The following is a 21,391-nucleotide window of genomic DNA, read 5'->3' as shown; positions in this document are numbered from 1 at the left end:
AAAAACTCTGCGCGGCAGAGTTTGCTCATTGTTTGCTAAACTTCGTCTCTCTCTCTCTTGTCTCTCTTCTGACTTTCCGTCTGTAGGCGGGGTACATGTGTGTTGACCGTATCCCGGCCTAACGAAACACTGTTGTGCTAGTTTTATAAAGTTTTATTGTTTGCCTATGGTTGTACAAAGGTATGGTATTTGTGGGCAAAAGTATGTCGTTCAGCGGTCTCTGGATATGGTAGAGTGTCGCTGGCTCGGCATTCAGCTATGTTCAGAAGGTCTCTGGATGCGGCAGTGTGTTGCTGGCTCGTTGTTCGGCTATGTTCGGAAGGTCTCTGGATACGGCAGTGTGTTGCTGGCTCGTCCGGCTGGTTGATCTTCCAAGTCCGCGTAGTGTAGTGGTGGCTGGTCAGGAGCTGTATGTCGACGCTTGCTGCTGTGGGTCGACTGGCGTTGTTTGGGTTGTACCTCCTTTTATAGTGTTTCTGGAATCGCCTGACCGATGGTGGTGGTTTGTTGATGCGTAAGAAAGGAATGCACTTTTGTCGAGGCGTAGAATTTTCTGGAACGATTGATGGAAGTGGTTGTTGATGCGTAAGCGCATGTGGTTGTTGATGCGTGAACGAGGAATGCACTTTTGTCGAGGCGTAGAATTTTCTGGAATGATTGGCGCCGTTCCGCTCGATGTGGTTTAATGGTGGCGGCGTGTTTCGACCGTTTTGGTTCCACTCGACTGGTAGGGGCGTTTCGCTTGAGTTTAATATAATGACTGCAGGTGTACGACGTCTGGTTTTCGGGAATGTAGTTTGTTGTTGCGGAATATTCTCGAATGTTTCGATGACGATGACGACGACGAGATTCCTACATGGCTCTCCGGTGAGTGTTAGCGATGTGTGTGATTTTGTGGGAATCTTGATGTGTTGGAGTCTATTGACTCGATGGCGTCGTTGTTTGTCCGGTTGTGCTGGAGAAAGTTGTCTCGACAGCGGGTCTTGTGTTGCATGCCGGTCCAAGTCTTGTTCTCTACCAGGTTGCTTATTTTGGGCGAGCTGCGTTGGTAGTGAAGGTTTGTGATGGCTTGGATGGTGCTGTTGTGCAGGCTGCTGTGTTCTGCGTGGAGTCATTCGCGTGACTGTTTTGCTGGTGGTGCTGAAGTTAGTTGTCTCGGCAGCGGGTCTTGCGTGAAGAACGTTGGTTGACGAAGTGCGTTGAGTGCTGGTCTTCGTTGGTTGTGCTGGAGTTGGTTGTCTCGACAGCGGATCTTGCGTGAAGAACGTTGGTTGACGAAGTGCGTCGAGTGCTGGTCTTCGTTGGTTGTGCTGGAGTTGGTTGTCTCGACAGCGGATCTTGCGTGAAGAACGTTGGTTGACGAAGTGCGTTGAGTGCTGGTCTTCGTTGGTTGTGCTGGAGTTGGTTGTCTCGACAGCGGATCTTGCGTGAAGAACGTTGGTTGACGAAGTGCGTTGAGTGCTGGTCTTCGTTGGTTGTGCTGGAGTTAGTTGTCTCGACAGCGGGATTTGTGTGGAGACTGTTGGTTAGCGAAGTGCGTTGAGTGCTGGTCTTCGTTGGTTGTGCTGGAGTCGGTTGTCTCGACAGCGGGTCTCTTTTTGCGTACCAGTCCGAGTTGTTCTTTTCTACCATGTTGCTTATTCTGTCTAGGCTACGTTGATAGTGAAGGTTGGTGGTCTGGACGATGTTGTTGTGCAGGCGTTGTGCTGATTGTGCTGGAGTTAGTTGTCTCGACAGCGGCTGTGTTGTGTTGGAGCTAGTTGGCTCAGTGGCGATTTGTTTCGCCGGTTGTGCTGGAGTGGGTTGACTCAACAGCGGGTTGTGTTGGTAGCTGGTCCATATGTACTTTCACACCATGTTACTGTTGCGGTCGTTACAATGGTAGTGAAGGTTTGTGACGGTCTGGACGGTGCTGTTGTGCAGGCTGCGGCGTCCTGCATGGGCTCATCGAGGTGATGAATCATCGAAGGTGTGATGAGCGGTGCTGGCGGATCAACAGTAGTGGATCCATTTGGTTGTTGTCTCCGGGTTGCGTCTTGTTGTGGCGAAAGCTGCGGAGTTGTTTGACATGGTCACTAGTTGTGGGGACATGTAGCGGACTGCGTTTGAAGTCTGCGTTGAGGGCTGCGTTGTAGACTGCGTTGTAGGCTGCGGTTGCGTGAAGTCTGCGGTTGCATGAAGCTTGCAGTTGCGTGAAGCTTGTGGTTGCTCGAAGCTTGCGGTTGCGTGAAGGCTTCTGGCTGTTGCCTTGTCGTGGCGTTTGTTGGCTGCTTTGTAGGCTGCGCTGTGGGCTGCTATGTAGGCTGCGCTGTGGGCTGCTATGTAGGCTGCGATGTGGGCTGCTATGTAGGCTGCTATGTGGGCTGCGATGTGGGCTGCTATGTAGGCTGCGATGTGGGCTGCTATGTAGGCTGCGATGTGGGCTGCTATGTAGGCTGCGATGTGGGCTGCTATGTAGGCTGCGCTGTGGGCTGCTATGTAGGCTGCGCTGTGGGCTGCTATGTTGACTGCGCTGTTGACTGCTGTCGTGGCGGCTGTTGGTTGTTGTGGAGGCTGCACTATGGGCTGCCGTGTTGACTGCGCTGTTGACTGCTATGAAGGCTGCGTAGTTCTAAGATGGGGTCACCAATGTAGGCGGGGTAGGTAAGTGTGTTGACAGCGCTGTTGAATGATCAGAAGGTTGCGTAGATCACGTCGGGGTCACCAATGTAGGCGGGGTACATGTGTGTTGACCGTATCCCGGCCTAACGAAACACTGTTGTGCTAGTTTTATAAAGTTTTATTGTTTGCCTATGGTTGTACAAAGGTATGGTATTTGTGGGCAAAAGTATGTCGTTCAGCGGTCTCTGGATATGGTAGAGTGTCGCTGGCTCGGCATTCAGCTATGTTCAGAAGGTCTCTGGATGCGGCAGTGTGTTGCTGGCTCGTTGTTCGGCTATGTTCGGAAGGTCTCTGGATACGGCAGTGTGTTGCTGGCTCGTCCGGCTGGTTGATCTTCCAAGTCCGCGTAGTGTAGTGGTGGCTGGTCAGGAGCTGTATGTCGACGCTTGCTGCTGTGGGTCGACTGGCGTTGTTTGGGTTGTACCTCCTTTTATAGTGTTTCTGGAATCGCCTGACCGATGGTGGTGGTTTGTTGATGCGTAAGAAAGGAATGCACTTTTGTCGAGGCGTAGAATTTTCTGGAACGATTGATGGAAGTGGTTGTTGATGCGTAAGCGCATGTGGTTGTTGATGCGTGAACGAGGAATGCACTTTTGTCGAGGCGTAGAATTTTCTGGAATGATTGGCGCCGTTCCGCTCGATGTGGTTTAATGGTGGCGGCGTGTTTCGACCGTTTTGGTTCCACTCGACTGGTAGGGGCGTTCCGCTTGAGTTTAATATAATGACTGCAGGTGTACGACGTCTGGTTTTCGGGAATGTAGTTTGTTGTTGCGGAATATTCTCGAATGTTTCGATGACGATGACGACGACGAGATTCCTACACGTCTCTCTCTTCGATGGCTCGGTAGACATCAGATGTGCGTGGTAGACATCATCATTTAATGGTTGTACTTACTGACCACACGGTTGTTTTTCGGATGGCTCCTATTCCAAGAGCTATCCGACTTCTCAATGAAATCTTTGCTGCCGTGCCTGAATGTGATATTTTCCATCTTAGTGAGCGTAGGTTATCACAGATTATTTTAACCTATTTGTCTGGTAGCCTGCACTCATCATTATTTTCATAATTGGATGTAATGTATGAGTGGAATTTTGATCTTCTCTCTTAAATTCGGGCCTCGCAGGAATGTTTTGTATTTACAGCTGGTTCTTATATATTTGTGCTGGCTGTGGATGCAAGACATTCCCTACATGTATTCTTTTTTTTTGATATTTTTTTCTTGTATATATATTTTTTTTTGTTTTCTTATGTAGACCATTGTGACCATAGAAGTAGAATGTATAGAATCGCTCTCAGCCTCCAAAAATGTTGCTACAAAAACTCTGCACGGCAGAGTTTGTTCGTTGTTTGCTAAACTTCGTCTCTCTCTCTCTCTCTTGTCTCTCTCTTAGATGGCTCGCTTTTAGACGATACTTTTGTTAACAATGACCATTCTATGCATTCTGCTTCTATGATTGTGACGCATTAGGGCGAAAACACACAAGAGTGGTATGGGATGTCACGTTTTCTTAGCTTCCTGCTGTGACCGTAAACAGTGGGTGTTCCCCAAACCGAATTCGAGTGTAGTTGCAAGTGCAGAATGAATATGTTTGAGAGGTCGCAGGTGTATGCATATCCATATGCAACCGACAAGTTTCTCCTACATTTATTCAAATATGGGATTCACCGTTATCGATCACTGTCAAGCAATGATAAAATATCAATGAAAACACTCCAGGGGGTGATTTTTGGGACTGTGTACCATGTACATGCGATTTTTTTCGCAAGTTTAAAAGTATCCAAAAAAAACACGTACCACTCAGTACTTGTATATACATACATATTTTTTGTTTTCTTATGTAGACCATTGTGACCATAGAAGTAGAATGCATAGAATCGCTCTCAGCCTCCAAAAATGTTGCTACAAAAACTCTGCGCGGCAGAGTTTGCTCATTGTTTGCTAAACTTCGTCTCTCTCTCTCTCTCTCTCTCTCTTGTCTCTCTTCTGACTTTCCGTCTCTCTCTTCGATGGCTCGCTTTTAGACGATACTATTGTTAACAATGACCATTCTATGCATTCTACTTCTATGGACCCAACAGATTTCAATAAACTTCGAGTAGGCAGCACATAAAAACGTTAGAATTATGAGACTTGTAACACTGACGGGAACATAAACACAATAATGGTCGTAAGCGGTGAAGGTTTTGGCCGTGATATTTAAAGTGCTTGGCGCGTCGATTGCTGTCACCCACCCACATGGAGCCCCCAAACGACGCTGGCGTCTCCTCGGGCGCTCCGATCAAGGTTAGCGCTACGCCCCCCCAACCCCGCATTCCTTTACTTTCATAATTTCATAATTTACTCGACGAGTGCATATCAACTGACCACCAAACCGGAATTATTCCAAGGTGGAACCACCATGCTTCACCTGGCCACCCCAAACGTCACACCATTAACCGCATTGATATTTAAATCAATGCCTCGTTCATACAAATCGCATCTATCATAATAATGCAAGTTTTGAAGTGTACTCAACAATTCATATGAGTATTGATATGAACTATCATTTTTTTTTTTTTTTTTGTATGATCACAGTAATACATTTAAATATATTTTTTTCATATAAATTAGTTGCTTGCGCTATTAAAATTGTCTACTCGCTGTTTTCTTGGAATATCAAGAATTTATTGGGTGTCGATATCTCGTCAAGATTATACATACATATCTTATCTATGAACTTGAGTGTCTATATGGGTATACAGTAAGTGTATTTCTCAACAGATAAGCTATAATTCTTCACTCGCTCGAGTCTAAAAGCTGCGATTTTATTTTTTTTCACTTACAAGTATATAAGTATGTTTAAGATTGAGAAAATAATAAGATTTTTATAATAACATGAACACCAAGCCAACGAACGGCCCACAGGCCAACTTTTAAAACCAGTAGCGTACAAAATATCGAAATAAAAATTAAATTTAAAAATTGAAATTAAATATCAAAATTAAAACTATTATTATTATATTAAAATTAAATTCAAGTATCAAAATAAAATTATAATCATTATATTAAAATTAAATATTGAAAGTTAAAACAGAACATGCACAATTTAAATAAATTTTCGAGATTGACCTAAAATTAGATCATCAACAATCACATACAGGTAATCCTCGACTTTTGTTTGTCGAAGATGTTTTGACTTACGAAGATACGCACTAAGATCGAAAAAAAATCAAAGAATTATTATTTTTACTTCCCCGTAATGCGCAGTAACTGAGAATATATCATGTATTAGTATGGGTGATCCAACGAATTTTGCTAACCCGGGGTGTTGTCGGTCACATCAAACGGATTTTTTTATTCTTCAATTGTTTCTCTCGTCGAAATAAATCAAGTAATTAAATCATTTCAGAGGTAAAATTTATCTAATAATGTTTGATTATTAATTTTATTTCGACGAAAGAAAAAAAACCCTTTGACAAATCACCGACATCCGACACCGCGTTTTTTTATGAATTGTTTTTTTTTTATCGATCATCCACGTGGAAATACAGTAACATCTCGTGACGACTTTAACAATATTTTTTTTCGCTCGTAAGCAGAGAAATTATAATATTTCTCTGGTTTTAAATGCGTATCGTCGTAATTCAAAACATTGTTGTAATTCAAAACATCAACGATGATCTAATTTTAGCACAATCTCGCTCTTTAGCTTGATTTTGATATTTAATTTCAATTTTAAAATTTAATTTTTATTTCGATATTTTGTACGCTGCTGCTGGTTAAAAAGTTGGCCCAAAATCGTCGTTGCTTTAGTCCGTAAGCACCATAAAACACTGAGCTTTGTTCGGAAAATTTATTCAATATTAATTTTTTACTTTACTTTTTATTATTACGAAATTATGTTCACAATACATCTTATATCTATTTTAATAGCTACTGATCTACTGATCATTTTCTATTTTACAATTTAATTTAATTTGGTTAGTAATCATAGTATTATATTATTCTAATGTTAATGTACAGCATAATAGGAAAAAGAGCTCAAAAACCTATTTACAATCCTTATAAATGTTCATAATACATCTAATACATAATATTAATTAAAGACTCTCTAAAGTTGATGACCTAAAGCAGATTGTGTTTAGGTAATCTGTGTTTATACCTGAAGGGTATAGACTTAATTTTTTAGACAGGGAAAAAATAGTAAGAGTAATTGCATCAAAACCGTGGGTACAGTATTTAAGATATAATCGACAGGAATGCTCATTCAATAGTACAATTAGAACCTCGATTATCCAGACTTTGATTTTTCTATTCGTTTAATGATTTTTTATTAAAGGTAACTATTCTTTTCGAAGCTGCTCATTCACGGAATACTTTTAAAGATATAAGATGCTTCGAGTCACATTCTTCTTGGTTCCCAAACCACTTCAAGGCGACATCTAAGTATTGAAAAACTTCAAATTATTCCCCACCCACGAGAATCTCCTCTTCGGATGGTTGATCTTCCTCAAAACCACCAATTTACTCCAAACTTGGAATCCATAATGGGCCACATCGCAATTTAACCACTTGGTGATATCCTCTAAATCGCTTTGCTGCATTACTGAAATTAACTTACAGTATTTTGATCCTCAAATCATCTTTCACAACCGCATCAAGACAGTCGCTGTTGTTTCCTTTCGTCGACTCGGATTTGTCTCGAGATATGCAAGGTTATTCTCCAACCCCTTGTCTTCTCGCTTGCTTTTCAATACGCTTGTGAGTAGCAAACTAGAGTATAATTCTATTGTGTGGAATCCGCATGAAGCAAATTACTTTCTAGGGATTGAGCATGAGTATTGCCCATATCTCTACTCCACTCCTTTCCTTTTGGGGCACAATTCCCTTGAACTTTGGAGAAACTTCACATTTATTCGTTTTGTTCTCCAGCTTCTATGTGGTGATTCGTAATGCCCATCGTTGCTGAAACAGTTGTCCCTAATAATTATGTGCGTGGTAGACATCATCATTTGATGGTTGTACTTCCTGACCACACGGTTCTTTTTCGGATGGCTCCTATTCCAAGAGCTATCCGACTTCTCAATGAAATCTTTGCTGCCGTGCCTGAATGTGATATTTTCCATCTTAGTGAGCGTAGGTTATCACAGATTATTTTAACTTATTTGTCTGGTAGCCTGCACTCATCATTATTTTCATAATTGGATGTAATGTATGAGTGGAATTTTGATCTTCTCTCTTAAATTCGGGCCTCACGGGAATGTTTTGTATTTACAGCTGGTTCTTATATATTTGTGCTGGCTGTGGATGCAAGACATTCCTTACATGTATTCTGTTTATTTAATATTTTTTCGCGGCAGAGTTTGTTCATTGTTTGCTAAACATCGTCTCTCTCTCTCTCTTGTCTCTCTTAAATGGCTCGCTTTTAGACGATACTTTTGTTAACAATGACCATTCTATGCATTCTACTTCTATGCTTGTGACGCATTAGGGCGAAAACACACTGAGTGGTATGGGATGTCACGTTTTCTTAGCTTCCTGCTGTGACCGTAAACAGTGGGTGTTCTCCAAACCGAATTCGGGTGCAGTTGCAAGTGTAGAATGAATATGTTTGAGAGGTCGCACGTGTATGCATATCCATATACAACCGACAAGTTTCTCCTACATTTATTCAAATATGGGATTCACCGTAATCGATCACTGTCAAGCAATGATAAAATATTACCGAAAACATTCCAGGGGGTGATTTTTGGGACTGTGTACCATGTACATGCGATTTTTTTCGCATGTTTAAAAGTATCCAAAAAAAACACGTACCACTCAGTGTGTTTTCGCCCATAGGGTTCTTCCTGTCCATCAAATTGTTTGTTTTTAAGAATAATTTTTCAAAATTATTATGCGTTTGTATCTAAGTGTGTGTATATAGAATAATTTTTAATCATTTATGTAAATAATTTTTAGGTCATTTTAGAAATCGATCGCCGAAAGTATTTTATGAGCGATGGAATTCACATTCTATATAATGATAAAAATAGAGCCGATCGGCAGAGCTCGTTACAAAATAAGGTAATCGTTTTTAACTCGCATTGTGGTTTATCTGCGTTTTGCATGTATTAATTAATTTGTTTTTGCAGCCGGATGTCATTTGCGTTTCTTCCCTTTCAATTTCTCCCCTCGTGACTCCTGATCCCGTGAACAATAATTATGCTAATATAGTAAGATATCACCATATAGGATCAAAATTGTTGAAAAATTGCGTTATTTTGCTTTTAATGTGTGCATTATATTTTTTACAGAATCCGCAAGCAATGCTTGCAATGTTTTCCATCAGTAAATCGTCCGTTTCAATTACAAAAATGGACACAAAAATAAATATACGCCTAGCATCAGTATGTTGTATTTGATTAACTCAAATTTATTTCCAAGTGCTTGTGTTTAAATCTATAATTATTATTTTTTTTAATTACAGAAAAATCTTATAACATTCGAACCGTGTGAATTAAAAAATGGAGATTATCTTCAAATAAGTAATCTTATTTGTTGCGTTTATATAAATAAGGTATAAATCTTAGACCGATATTACACATTTGTCATGTATTGTTATTAAGATTGCTTTTTATATTTTTCAGACATCCCCAACTAAAATGACCAATGACGTTAACAGTAAATTTACTTGCCAAACATCGAATATATCACCGCCGATGAAATATGCTTCACCTCCTAAAAATTGCAAAATCGAAAATGTTGAACATGCTTTGAATGATTTATTGAATGGCGAGACGAACAATGCTGACAGCATTTACGATATGGCGACTCAAGTTGATATACACAATGTCGAGACTCAAGTTGAAACTTCACCCATTTTAAAAAGCAAATCTATCCGTCGATCGCTTAGCAAAAGCAGAAAATTCAATGGTAATGCGAGTTTGGTTGATGAAATCAATGATTCTGAAATAATTTGTTTCGATCCGTTGGTTGAAAATACTGTAGATAATCAAGAATCTCAAAATTTGTTACTAGATTACAATTCTTCTTTTACGAACGACACTGTGGATTCAAAACGGAAGAGTTTGACAAGCAAAAACACTAGAAAAAAAAAAGAACTTGAAGCTGCATTGGACGATGATAGTTCGACGGACGTCGACGAATTTGAAATCCATACAGAATTGCCGAAAAGTGTCTCAACACAAAGCCAGAATAATCATATAAAATCATCTTGTAACAATACACATAATTTAAATTCAAAAAATGTAGTAGACCCTTACGAAGTCATGACTCAAATCGACCCAGATTACACAATAACTTCAAAGCCTGCACATAATAGCTGGAACAATCGGAATAAAGAAATAATGGATAATGTTTTAAGATTAGGCAAAATGAAACGAAATATGGCTTTGGAGAATGACGATTTATATGACGCGCCGACCCAAATAATGATTCCAGAAAAAAATGTATGCCTAGACATCAACAATTTGTATGAAGCGCAAACCCAGGTACTAACACAAGCAATTCCATACAAAACCGTACGCTCAGACATCGACGATTTGTACGAAGCACAAACCCAGGTACTAACACAACCAATTCCGTACAAAACCGTACGCTCGAATATCGACGATTTGTACGAAGCGCCAACTCAGGTGTTAACACAGGCGATTCCAGGTAAAACTGTACGTTCAGACGTGATGGATTTGTACGATGTGCCAACACAGATTATAACCCAGGAAATGGCAAAAAAAACCGTCGTCGCAAACGATCGAGACACCTATCGTAAGACGGTATTAAAAAACTGTCTCACACAAGATTTGTTTAATATAGAATGTGGTGGTGCTATGGAGAAAAATCGCGTCGAAACATTTCATTATATTGATAAAGCCAATACAATTGATCAAAAGAATATGTACGATGATGATAATCCTTTTTATCCGTGCACACAAGATATTTACAATGATTTGAAGTCGTCCCAAGTGTCCCAGTCTGTTGTAAAAGTGTCGCCTGTTAAATCTGTTGTAAAAATGTCGCCTGTTAAATCCGTGGAGTTTGCTATTCCGAAGATACTTTCACCCAAAAAGAAATCCGTACAGAAAATTATTCCGCCTAACACACCACATACTAAACCAAATTATTACGGGTGTACTCAAGATATAGAAAACGATTTATGTTCTCAGATAGATTCATCGTCGAATCATCGATCTTTGAATAAATTTGAATGGTCGAATTCTATAAATAAACCCGGCGGTTCCAAGAATAGTAATTCAAATGATTTTATTTCAAGTTCGCAAGACAGTATAAGCGATTCTTATTTGTTTCCGGAGGAAAAGGAAGAGGAGTATCGTACTCCTGAAAAGGCTAGCTCATTTTCTATTTTAGACATGCAGCTGCCGGACACTCCGGAACTCGAACGGTCTTTTAAAAATACTATAGTGCCCGATTCTTCGTCAGCTTCTGAATCTGAGAATGAGATCACAGATAGTCCTCCCGTTGCTTACAAAAGCAAAATTCCCAATAAATCCAAAATAAAACGAAAAGAACCAATCAAACCGTCTAAATCAATTAATAGAAATGAAAGTACGAAAAATAATAAGATGGAAACTAGAAAAAAAGAAAATAAAATGAATTGTTCGAAAGATTTCGAGCTGAAATCAAATGAAAAAAAAACTGTTTCTTCTGTGTGTAACAATAATTCCGATAGGAGAAAACGAAGAGGCGAAGAACTCATCAAAGACGTGCAAGAAAAACGGCCTAAAATTTCCAACAGTCTACGTAGTTCATCTCGAATCCAGAATGATAAACATAGTCCTTTGCAAAAAATCATGGTCACCGGGTCGTTGGGTGCAAAACATGCAGACATTATTAATAAATTAGGTATTACATTTCGAAAATATACACAGAATGCGATTGTTTTGAAATCGAAATGGATATTTGCACGTATGAAACATGTTGTTTTTTGTTTTGTCAGGTGGGGAAGTGGTACAAAAAGGCGGAGACGTTCTTGTAGTGGAGAAATTCAGTCGCACGTTCAAATTGATGATGTCCATTTCTCGTGGGATTCCTATAGTCAATACTCGTTGGTTAATCGACAGCGACCGATGCTCCCGACTTTTAGGTAAACTTATGTATGCTTGATTTCAAATTAACCCTTTGAGTGCTGATGTCTTTTCTGTTGAAAGCCCACCACGCTAAAAATTTCGCCAATATTTCCAACTAAAACTATTTAGAAATCCAATAGAAAGCAGGTATAAAAACTGTAGCTTATCCAAACAAACCCTAGATTACTACCGCCGAGGATTTCGAGTTTTTTTTAAAGGTGTGTTTAGACTCTAATATATCTTGCAACAATATAAAATAAACGAAACAAGTCTATTAATGAATGTATTTTTCCAAAACTAGTTCCATCTTCTTCATTGTTAAGATGTAATGCTCACAATCTAAATGCCAAGCTACAATCTGAAATACTCAGAAGTTAGGTATTTCCATCGGGAAATTCTGCTATAGTTGTAAATTCATAAATTCTGGTGTAAACCAGTCTTTATAAACATTGACACGGATTGCACGATCTATGTTCAATGCTTTTTTTTTCAATGCTACCTGGAAAGGCTATGTTAGCTATTGTATGTATGTACATGCTCAAAATACAACTCCTTAAATACAAAGATGATTTATCTTGAATATTAGTCAATTTAGTAAGTAAACAACCTGTTTTAATACAAATTAAGGTATATTTATACCATCCAGTAGCTCATGGCTACAGCACAGCACAGCAGCTCACGTTAAAGACAGTTTCTATTCATAAAGCTAGCAGCATGGCTCCGGGTTCGATCCCGTGTGTTAACCTCGATTGAAAAGAATTTATTCTGAATATATGTATGTGTAATGTTGCTAGTCAGACTTGGATATTTGTGACTCCAGGTCGATCGTTTCCTATCAAAGTTTGCCAATTTTTCTGATTTCATTGTTGAAACGGTTCCTCCATTAAATTGGCTAAATGCCATCCTACCTACTATGTCAAAATACCACTCCTATCGGCGTTTTTAAGGCCCATGAACTTGTTGGCTAAACGCCGATCGGCGTTGGTCAGCATTCAAAGGGTTAAGAAGTTCTCGTCTAAACATTATTTAGCCAGCAGCATAGCTCGGTCGTTAAGCTTCTGCCTAGCACCTAGAGGCGCCGGTTTCCCATGAGCTGATCTCGATTGAAAAGAATTTTTCTGAGTATATATGTAGTGCTGCTGATCATACTCGGATATTTGTGACTCCAGGTCGATCGTTTCCTATCAGAGTTTGCCAATTTTTCTGATTTCATTGTTGAAACGGTTCCCAATTAAATTGGCTAAAATCCTTCCTACCTACTATGTCACCACTATTTGAGTATGATTAATGTACAATACAATTTATGTACAATTCATAGATGTCTCGTTAATTTGCGAGTTTTCAGTGTCTCGTAATTCATGGACTTGGGTAATAAAAATGCTGCATTGTTTTTAATTGGCCAGGAAGGCGCATTGGGGTTTACCTGTAAGGCCTTCCTGGTATATACATATGTAAAATAAATAAATTATCACACTGAAAGCCAAAATGTTCGTTTGGCTTTTAGTTTGAAAATGAAAATCAATATTTAAATATTATATGTTTAACTAATTTTAGATACCAAAAAGTATCTGATAAATGACAGAGAATACGAAAAGAAGTACTCTTTCAAATTCGAAAACTTATGGAATACGAAAAGAGAAAAGTTCCTCAAAGGATGGACGGTATTCATCACACCATCGATCTTACCACCACCAACGGAAATGGACGGTATATAAATATATACATATATTAAATAAAGGCAATACCAAACCGAATTCAATATGTGAATGTAATTCCAATTAATCAATTTCAGAGATTATCAAGTGCAATGGGGGAGTGTGTTCGTATCAGGACTTTCCGAGTAACGTTAAGAACAATAATCTGAAAAACTCGTTTACCATTTCTTGCAATAAGGATAAAAATATATTCAAAAATCTGCCCGAGCCGCACTTGTCCGTGGAGGCCATATCAGTCGGTGTCTTCACCAGAACACTTGATTTCCAGAAGCACCGTTTGAATGTGTAACACGGTTCGGTGACTATTGTGCATAAGGCGATCTCGCTCAAGTCACTAAAATCTCGATCACGGTGTATCTGGCACCCAAAACTCCACCAGTCGAGAGCTAACCACGCGAAATATTGTACTAATCAGTGATCGATATTTTAGTGACTTGCGCGAGATTGCATTTTGCGGATTAATCCGTTTACCGCGTAACATACATCTGAAAAGCCGTAGAGCATTAAAATTTGTATAAATTACCAGTGATATGACAAATAAGTACAAAACAATAACGAATTAAGTGTTTAGTTTATAGAATGTTGAGTTTAGTTATATTTTATATATCATCGTTTAAATTTTTAGTGATATCAATCATTTGATATTTGTCGTTTGATTCTAATGTATGAATCAGTTGGGATGTGTTACTTTGCTTGTGAAAATTATGCGGGATATTTAAATAAAATATCATTTGTTTTTTAATTATTTTATAAACAATATATTTTATTATAAAAATATGTATATGGAAATCAATCACACTTACGCATATACAACTAAAATAAAAATGGAATTGTATTTTTAATAATACACAGCCTACATACATATGTATATATATATATCGTTACCATAACTCGATTAATTTGGAATAATTCCAAATATTGTTTTGTTTTTTTTTTACCAAGATGGATTTGTGCAAGTTAGGGTAACGATTCGCCGACGATTAAAATGGTGGAACTCAATTGTAAGCTTGTTTTAAAATTTCAGCTATTTATTACTGGCTCTTTGCGTCAAGTTTCAATTTTCGTGTAAATAAATATGAATCATCACAACAGGAGAATTCGCTTCAAGTAAACTTTAAGTTGGTCAATAAGTTAATCAAAAAATTAATGTGTATAAAACGACTTAAATTTAAGTAATGATTTATACTGACTTTTTCATAAATAAAAAGAGACTAATTACATATATATATATATATATTAATATTGTTTTTTATCAATCACTTAGAATTTGACTCCGCTCGTGACTAAATAAATGCAAATAATTTGAGACTTGTGCACTTTCAAACGTATAAACGACACCCGAACATTCCCAAGCGAGTGCCGACGTTATGCCTGTGGATTTTTCTTCATTAATTCAATGTCAGAATTCATCATGTCCTTCACTAATTCATCGAAGGTCACTTTGGGCGTCCACTTCAACTCTTTCTTCGCCTTGGTTGCGTCACCGAGTAATAAATCCTTGAAAATTACATTATCAAAACGTTATTCTGATATAACTCCATTAAAGTACATATAAGAAAGATCATACTTACGACTTCAGTAGGCCTGTAGTATTTCTTATTGATTTTAATTCGTATTTGACCTGTCTCGGAATCACGACCGACTTCATCGTCTCCTTTTCCTTCCCACTTAATATACCGTCCTACGTGTTTGAAGGCCGCTTCTACAAATTCGCGCACAGATCTAGTCTCTCCTGTCGCTATTACATAATCGCCAGGCTGTTTTTGCTGTAACATCATCCACATGGCCTGCAAATCAACAGATCTTTAAATACTTATACATTTTTACTATTAAGTTATAACATGTATGTATGTTAAAACCTCGACGTAGTCTTTGGCATGTCCCCAGTCTCGCTGGCTATCTAAATTTCCTAACTCCAAATAATCCAATAGACCGAGATGGATCTTAGCTACGCCGCGGGTGATCTTTCTCGTGACGAAGCTCTCGCCCCGTCTCGGTGACTCGTGATTGAACAGTATTCCGTTCGATGCGAATATTCCGTAAGCTTCTCGGTAGTTTATGACGATCCAGTAACCGAACATTTTCGCACAAGCTACATTGAAAGGAAACACAATGAAAGATACCATTTTGGAAGGGCAACAAATTATTTAGTTGTGGTCAAGTAAAGTTAAAGTGGTCAGTAAAAAAATAAAATTTATCAGTAATTAATTTTAAACTTGATCAGTAACTTATTCTAAACGATCAGTATAATATAATAAACGATCAGTAAATAATAATTTTTTTATCAGTAAATAAATCCTTTTTGATCAGTATTTTATTTAAATACTGAGCAAAAAGGATTTTCTTTCGGTGAAATTATAATTTTTGACAGTTGGATGATAGCGCGTTGCCCCGCTACTGTCCATTCCCACTCTCCTCATGGTCCACACACTGTAATATCCATCCAAACACATTGTAATATATATATATATATATATATATATATATATATATATATATATATATATATATATATATATATATATTTTTTTAAGTTTTACTTCATCAATATTTTCACAAAAAATATCTTAGCAGCCAACACTTATTTATTTAAGGGTCAGGTTAGAGGTGCCACTTTAGTATGCGGTCTACCTTCACGTTTTTACTTTAATATGCGGTCTCACTGTCTCAGTTCTCGCGTGTAACACTGAGACTGAATAATGAATAATAGGAGCCATAATGCGATATGGCAACACTGACGATTTTCCGGCTGTCAAAATGAAATGATCATTTTTAAATGATACTACTGATCATCTTATGATAATCATTGACCGTTTCATTTTATTATCTGATCATTTTGGTTTAATAACTGATCATTTAGTTTATCTTAATATATGTTTTATTGGTTCGGTGATTGCTAGTCAAATGTGAACCGGTCACACGTGATCACCCGTCACACTAAAACTGGTCACACCCGAAAATTGGTCACGAAAAATCTGGTCACACCCAAAAGTTAAAAATTGGTCGAATTTTTGGGTGTGACCAGTTTTTTCGTGACTAATTTTCGGGTGTGACCAGTTTTCTCGTGAGCTGTTTTAGTGTGACGGGTGATCACGTGTGACCGATCTAGAGCGACCGGTTGTCCTGTGACTGGTTCACATATGACTAGTAGTCCGTTTGCCGTTTTATTTCATCAATATTTTCACAAAAAAACATAACTTAGCAGCCAACACTTACTTATTTAAGGGTCAGGTTAGGCTAAGTTAGGGTTGGGTCAGTTTAATAACTGAGTATATGTCAACTGATCACAGCGTACTGATCATTTAGAATACTCGCTGATAATTTAGAAATCAAAAGCTGAATAAATTACTGATCAATTAAATACACGCCTATTGTTTTATATTTTGATCCCCCTCGGTTTAGAATTAACGAGGTTTTTTAAAATACATATGTAAGAAATAAAATGTTTCAAATGTATATATGTATTATATATAACATCATTTTATCGTCAAATTTAAGGGATTCAATGTGCAAACTTCTCCAATCATATCCTAAAGGCAAAGGAGATTATTTAGAATACTTACAAATCATTTAGAATACTCACTGATAATTTCGAAATATTTACTGACAATTTAGTTATTTTTGATGATCAAAAGCTGAATAAACTACTGATCAATTAAATGCATGCCTTTTGTAAGTTTCGATTGGTTTAGAAAGTTACTTACCGTAGGGCGATCGGGGATAGAATGGTGTGCTTTCATTTTGAGGAGCTGGAGCGCTGCCGTATAGCTCCGACGTTGAAGCCTGATAGAATCGAGCGTAAGGTTCTCCCAAGCTTCGAATCGCCTCCAGCAACCGTAGTGTACCCAAAGCGTCCACTTGTGCCGTGTATTCGCTGAGCTCGAACGAAACTTTGACGTGACTTTGCGCCGCCAAGTTGTAGACTTCCGTAGGCCTCACCTATGTTGGAAGAAACCGGTTATTAGAGCAGTCGAAGAAATGATCTATGTAGTGCGTGCGAAAGTGTTGATGAACCTGTGATATTATCGACATGAGACAACTGCCATCTGTCATGTCACCATAATGGAGTTGCATACGACCCTGTCTGTGACTTTGAGGGTCGGCGTATAAGTGTTGTATGCGTCCAGTGTTGAAGGAACTGGACCGGCGAATCACCCCGTGAACTTCATAGCCTTTGTCCAATAAGAATTCAGCTAAATATGATCCATCCTGAAAGAAGACGAATAAAATTCCATTATAATTCATTTTGAAAATATCTACCGATGAGAAAAAATGATACAATATGAATTTTATTGTATCGTTTTTACTTTATCTATGTATATGTAGTAACAATATATGAAGTTTTGTGATCATGCGAAAATTCGAACTCGAGATTTTGACTGATTCGAACTCGGAATCGATCACTGATCATTTTTTCATGATCTAGAAAAAATGTCTGTGTTTTTGTGTATTTTTTGAATACCGTTAATACGATTTTAAATTTTTAAGTTGATCGGAAATGTGCTCATTTTTTTGTTTTTGAATTAAATTATCTCCCAAACCGCTAACCGAATCAGATTGAAATTTTTTCACATGTAATAGAAATTATAAATTTTATACCCTAATATTTGTTGAATACTTTTACTTTAGAGAATCGAGGTTTTTCTCAGAAAACTCACGGTCTATTGAACTGAAATTTCATATCTAGAAGTTTAAGCTAATACCAAGTTATGTATAAAATTTGGTAAGCATCCAACAATTGGAAATGGCAGTTTACTCTTGTTCGATTTTTCTTCCACTATTTTTTTCAACCCCTTAAACATGTGTCACGAAAAAATTCAAGTATAATTCTTGTATTGATGTGATGAAAATCAAAAAATAATCACTAAATATTATAAACCGGAAGTGGGATTTTTTCCTCTTTAGAAAAGTCAAAAATGTTGTGAACACGATTCTTTCCACACCCCTGAACGTATCAAGCTGAAAATTTATATTTGTATTATTTATGTACTAACTTAGAGCTGATAAGGTTTTGGTCAGAATTCGTAAACTTGAAGGAGTATTTTTTTTAAAACAATATTTAATTATTTTATTTTGAGCTTTTAAATTATTTTTATTTTCTTGATATTTAATGTTTATAATAATTATAGTGATTTTAAGTAATAAAAAAATTTCGAACAAAATCCGACAACTGGAAGTAGAACTTTTGTCTTGTGTAAGTTTCCCTACATTTGCGCCCAATTTGTATCGAAAATGCTCTCATGTATGTATGTTTAATTATCGGATTTTTTTTGTGACCTTATATTCCTCAAATACATAAATCAAGTCATGGGTTGGTCACATCCGAATTTTTTATTTTATTTATTGTCGAGTAAAATACCAAGAAACCTATCGACGTGTTTATTTAGTACGAGTTTATCTAACTTACAGTATAAACTTTTATCAGTGTTGGCTTTGATACGATTCGCTCTGTGATAAAAATAACTATTAAAAAGTTTAAATTAAAAACATATTTTTCTTGCAATATTCATCAATTTCTCAATAGAATTTATAACTTTTCCTTTAAAAAAATACTATCAAGAAAAAAAAGCAACCTTTTTTAGATAAATTCCGCTAATTTATTACGATAGGATTGAAAATAAGTGATATTTAATACACAAATGAGGAGAACTAATGAGTCTGTCTTCCGGGAAATTAAGATCAGCAATAGACTGCCATCATTCTGTCTTCGAGGAATCTTCGAACATATGTATAGTACTTAGGAGAGATGAATAGCTTGGAAAGACTACTTGTGACTGGATATGCAGAGAGTTCTCAGGAAAGAGGAAGGTTTTAAAGACAGGTCTACGTCAATATTGGATCTATGAATGAAGCCGTTCGGCTAGCAGAATACCGAGGAAGGTGGAGACGAGCAACAAGACTTGGGAGATCACGACCTTGTGGATTGAAACTATACAAATGTTCTATGAAATAAAAATAATCACAATTATTAAACAATGTTTTTCGATTTATTCATTTCTATACAAAGAATCAGTGGTTAAAAAGACGAGTAAATAATTGCGAAACCATTCACAAATTAAAAGCGAACAAAACCACATAAAAAAACCGTGATAAATCAAGATTTTACGACAATTTTTAGAACACATTAAACTGAAAGATAGGTATATATGTACATAAATAAGTCAGTTATTTAGCAATATTTTATAGTGGAATAAGTCCACATGAGTAATATTAGTATTAAATTATATGGAGAAGCATGAAATTGCATGGGTTGTTATTTAAAAAGAGTACATTAAAATTTTTCAGCTAAGCAAACATATTAAATCTATAATGAATTAATCAATATATATATGTATATAAAATGATTATCAATTGCTTACGTTTCATAGTAAGAACTCAGCTTTACTTATCTGAAACGTACTCAATCAATCCATATACAAGGTGTAAAAATTGTTATGAATAAAACGTTTAGTGTCGATCGAATGATGATATAGAAGTTGAGACTTTGTGCAATGATTGATCTGAAATGAAACAATGAGGGGAAACGAGCGACAACCTGTCCAGTGATGCCTGTGATGAGAGCGACACGACGTGTATTATCCATTGTCAGATACTCAATGAACGACCGGCGATCGTAGCCGGTATCTGTGTAGTGTAGTCAGTGTGGCCACACGCACCGCACAGCTGTCACAATCTTGACAGCTCATTTTAAAACAACTCGTCCGCCAAAGTTGCCCTCTTTGCGGTTTTGTTTCATCGTTTTTTTGACAATTGGCTATAATTTTAATTATGGATTAATTCGTTTTAATTTTCTGCATGGGTAAATATTTTGGAAATGATTCGCTAGATGTGACTGGGATAATATATTGTCAATATGAATTTATATCGAGGTGTTCACACATAATTAAATCGAAATCGAAATAACGGTAATTAGATTATTAGTCACATTGCGGTGGTCACAAATACAATTTTTGCCATTAAACTCGTGAATACGCAATATTTGGCACTCAAGTTCTCGTTAGTATGATAGTTATTGTTAGTATTGTTGCGTAGGGGTGGGTGGAGGATCCAAGTCAAGGCCAACAGTCGTTTCACAGCATTTATTGATGATTAAGGAGATACACGCACTGGCAGTGCTCAGTTCAGAATGACATGATATCGCCTAAGTATCACCTTATAAGGGATAGATCTCTCAGGACATCTTCGACGTCTAATTTGTTTACCTATTGTTGCGTAGGGGTGGGTGGAGGATCCAAGTAAAAGGCCAACAGTCGTCTCATAGCATTTATTGATGATTCAGGAGATACACGTATTGCCAGTGTTCAGTCCAGAATGAATTATATCGCCTACGTACCGCCTTATAAAGGGTAGATCTCTCAGGACGCCTAATCTGTTTACCTGTTGTATAGTCACGTATTCGGATATGTATTTCCACGACATTGGGTCTAATAACGGTCATTGTTTAGCTTAAATGCACTTAGAGTCCAGATATAATCCTTGGAAGTAAGTGCATGCACTTAGTTAACCGATAACAGATATCCGTTGGTCTAAGTGCAATTCGCTCAATCCGCGGCGTACGTAACACTATTGTTATGATCACGTACGGATATGTCTTCCCACGACATTCGCTCCCACGGAACAGGTCAATTCTGAGAAAGGACCAATAACAGCCAACTCGGTCGCCATTGTTTAGCTTACTTGCACTTAGCCTGTCGCTAATCCTTGAAACCACTTATACCGGTCACACGGTCTCTCAGGACGCTACCCGGCCTAATCCGATCGCAATTACTCGGCGGCTCTTTTTAGTATACGTAACGGTATGATGGACTTTTCGGCTGCCAGATGTTCCGTTATAGAGATTTTAGTGACTGTGACCAGTAATCACCGAACCGAAATAACATCGGTTCGGTGATTATTCCGCAAAAAGCGATTTCACGCACGTCACTTTTGGATCGGAATAATATTGAGG

The 21,391-nt window shown here is 37.6% G+C and overlaps 3 protein-coding genes across 3 annotated transcripts in view; 1 reads left to right on the top strand and 2 right to left on the bottom strand.

Moving 5' to 3' along the window:
• The window catches only part of LOC143916109 (uncharacterized), a 373,187-nt gene that overhangs the window by 329,653 nt on the left and 22,143 nt on the right, over positions 1 to 21,391 (bottom strand). The gene's annotated exons all lie outside the window — the stretch shown is intronic.
• Positions 4,809 to 14,194, top strand: LOC143916074 (uncharacterized). The gene is made up of 9 exons (XM_077436963.1): positions 4,809 to 4,946; positions 8,604 to 8,708; positions 8,777 to 8,857; positions 8,939 to 9,031; positions 9,112 to 9,201; positions 9,272 to 11,504; positions 11,599 to 11,745; positions 13,283 to 13,435; positions 13,521 to 14,194. Exons 1-9 carry the CDS (start codon positions 4,899 to 4,901, stop codon positions 13,730 to 13,732), a joined length of 3,162 nt encoding a protein of 1,053 aa, XP_077293089.1. The 5' UTR covers positions 4,809 to 4,898; the 3' UTR covers positions 13,733 to 14,194.
• Gmd (GDP-mannose 4,6 dehydratase) lies at positions 14,193 to 20,070 on the bottom strand. Its single transcript, XM_077437000.1, has 6 exons — positions 19,979 to 20,070; positions 17,458 to 17,652; positions 17,148 to 17,382; positions 15,303 to 15,535; positions 15,015 to 15,230; positions 14,193 to 14,940 (listed from the first exon to the last, which is right to left on the bottom strand). Exons 1-6 carry the CDS (start codon positions 20,024 to 20,026, stop codon positions 14,809 to 14,811), a joined length of 1,059 nt encoding a protein of 352 aa, XP_077293126.1. The 5' UTR covers positions 20,027 to 20,070; the 3' UTR covers positions 14,193 to 14,808.

Source organism: Arctopsyche grandis, chromosome 8 (genome assembly GCF_051622035.1).
Source record: "Arctopsyche grandis isolate Sample6627 chromosome 8, ASM5162203v2, whole genome shotgun sequence".
NCBI classification, from domain to species: domain Eukaryota; kingdom Metazoa; phylum Arthropoda; class Insecta; order Trichoptera; family Hydropsychidae; genus Arctopsyche; species Arctopsyche grandis.
The sequence above is the reverse complement of the archived record's forward strand: the minus strand, read 5'-3'. Positions and strand labels throughout refer to the sequence as shown.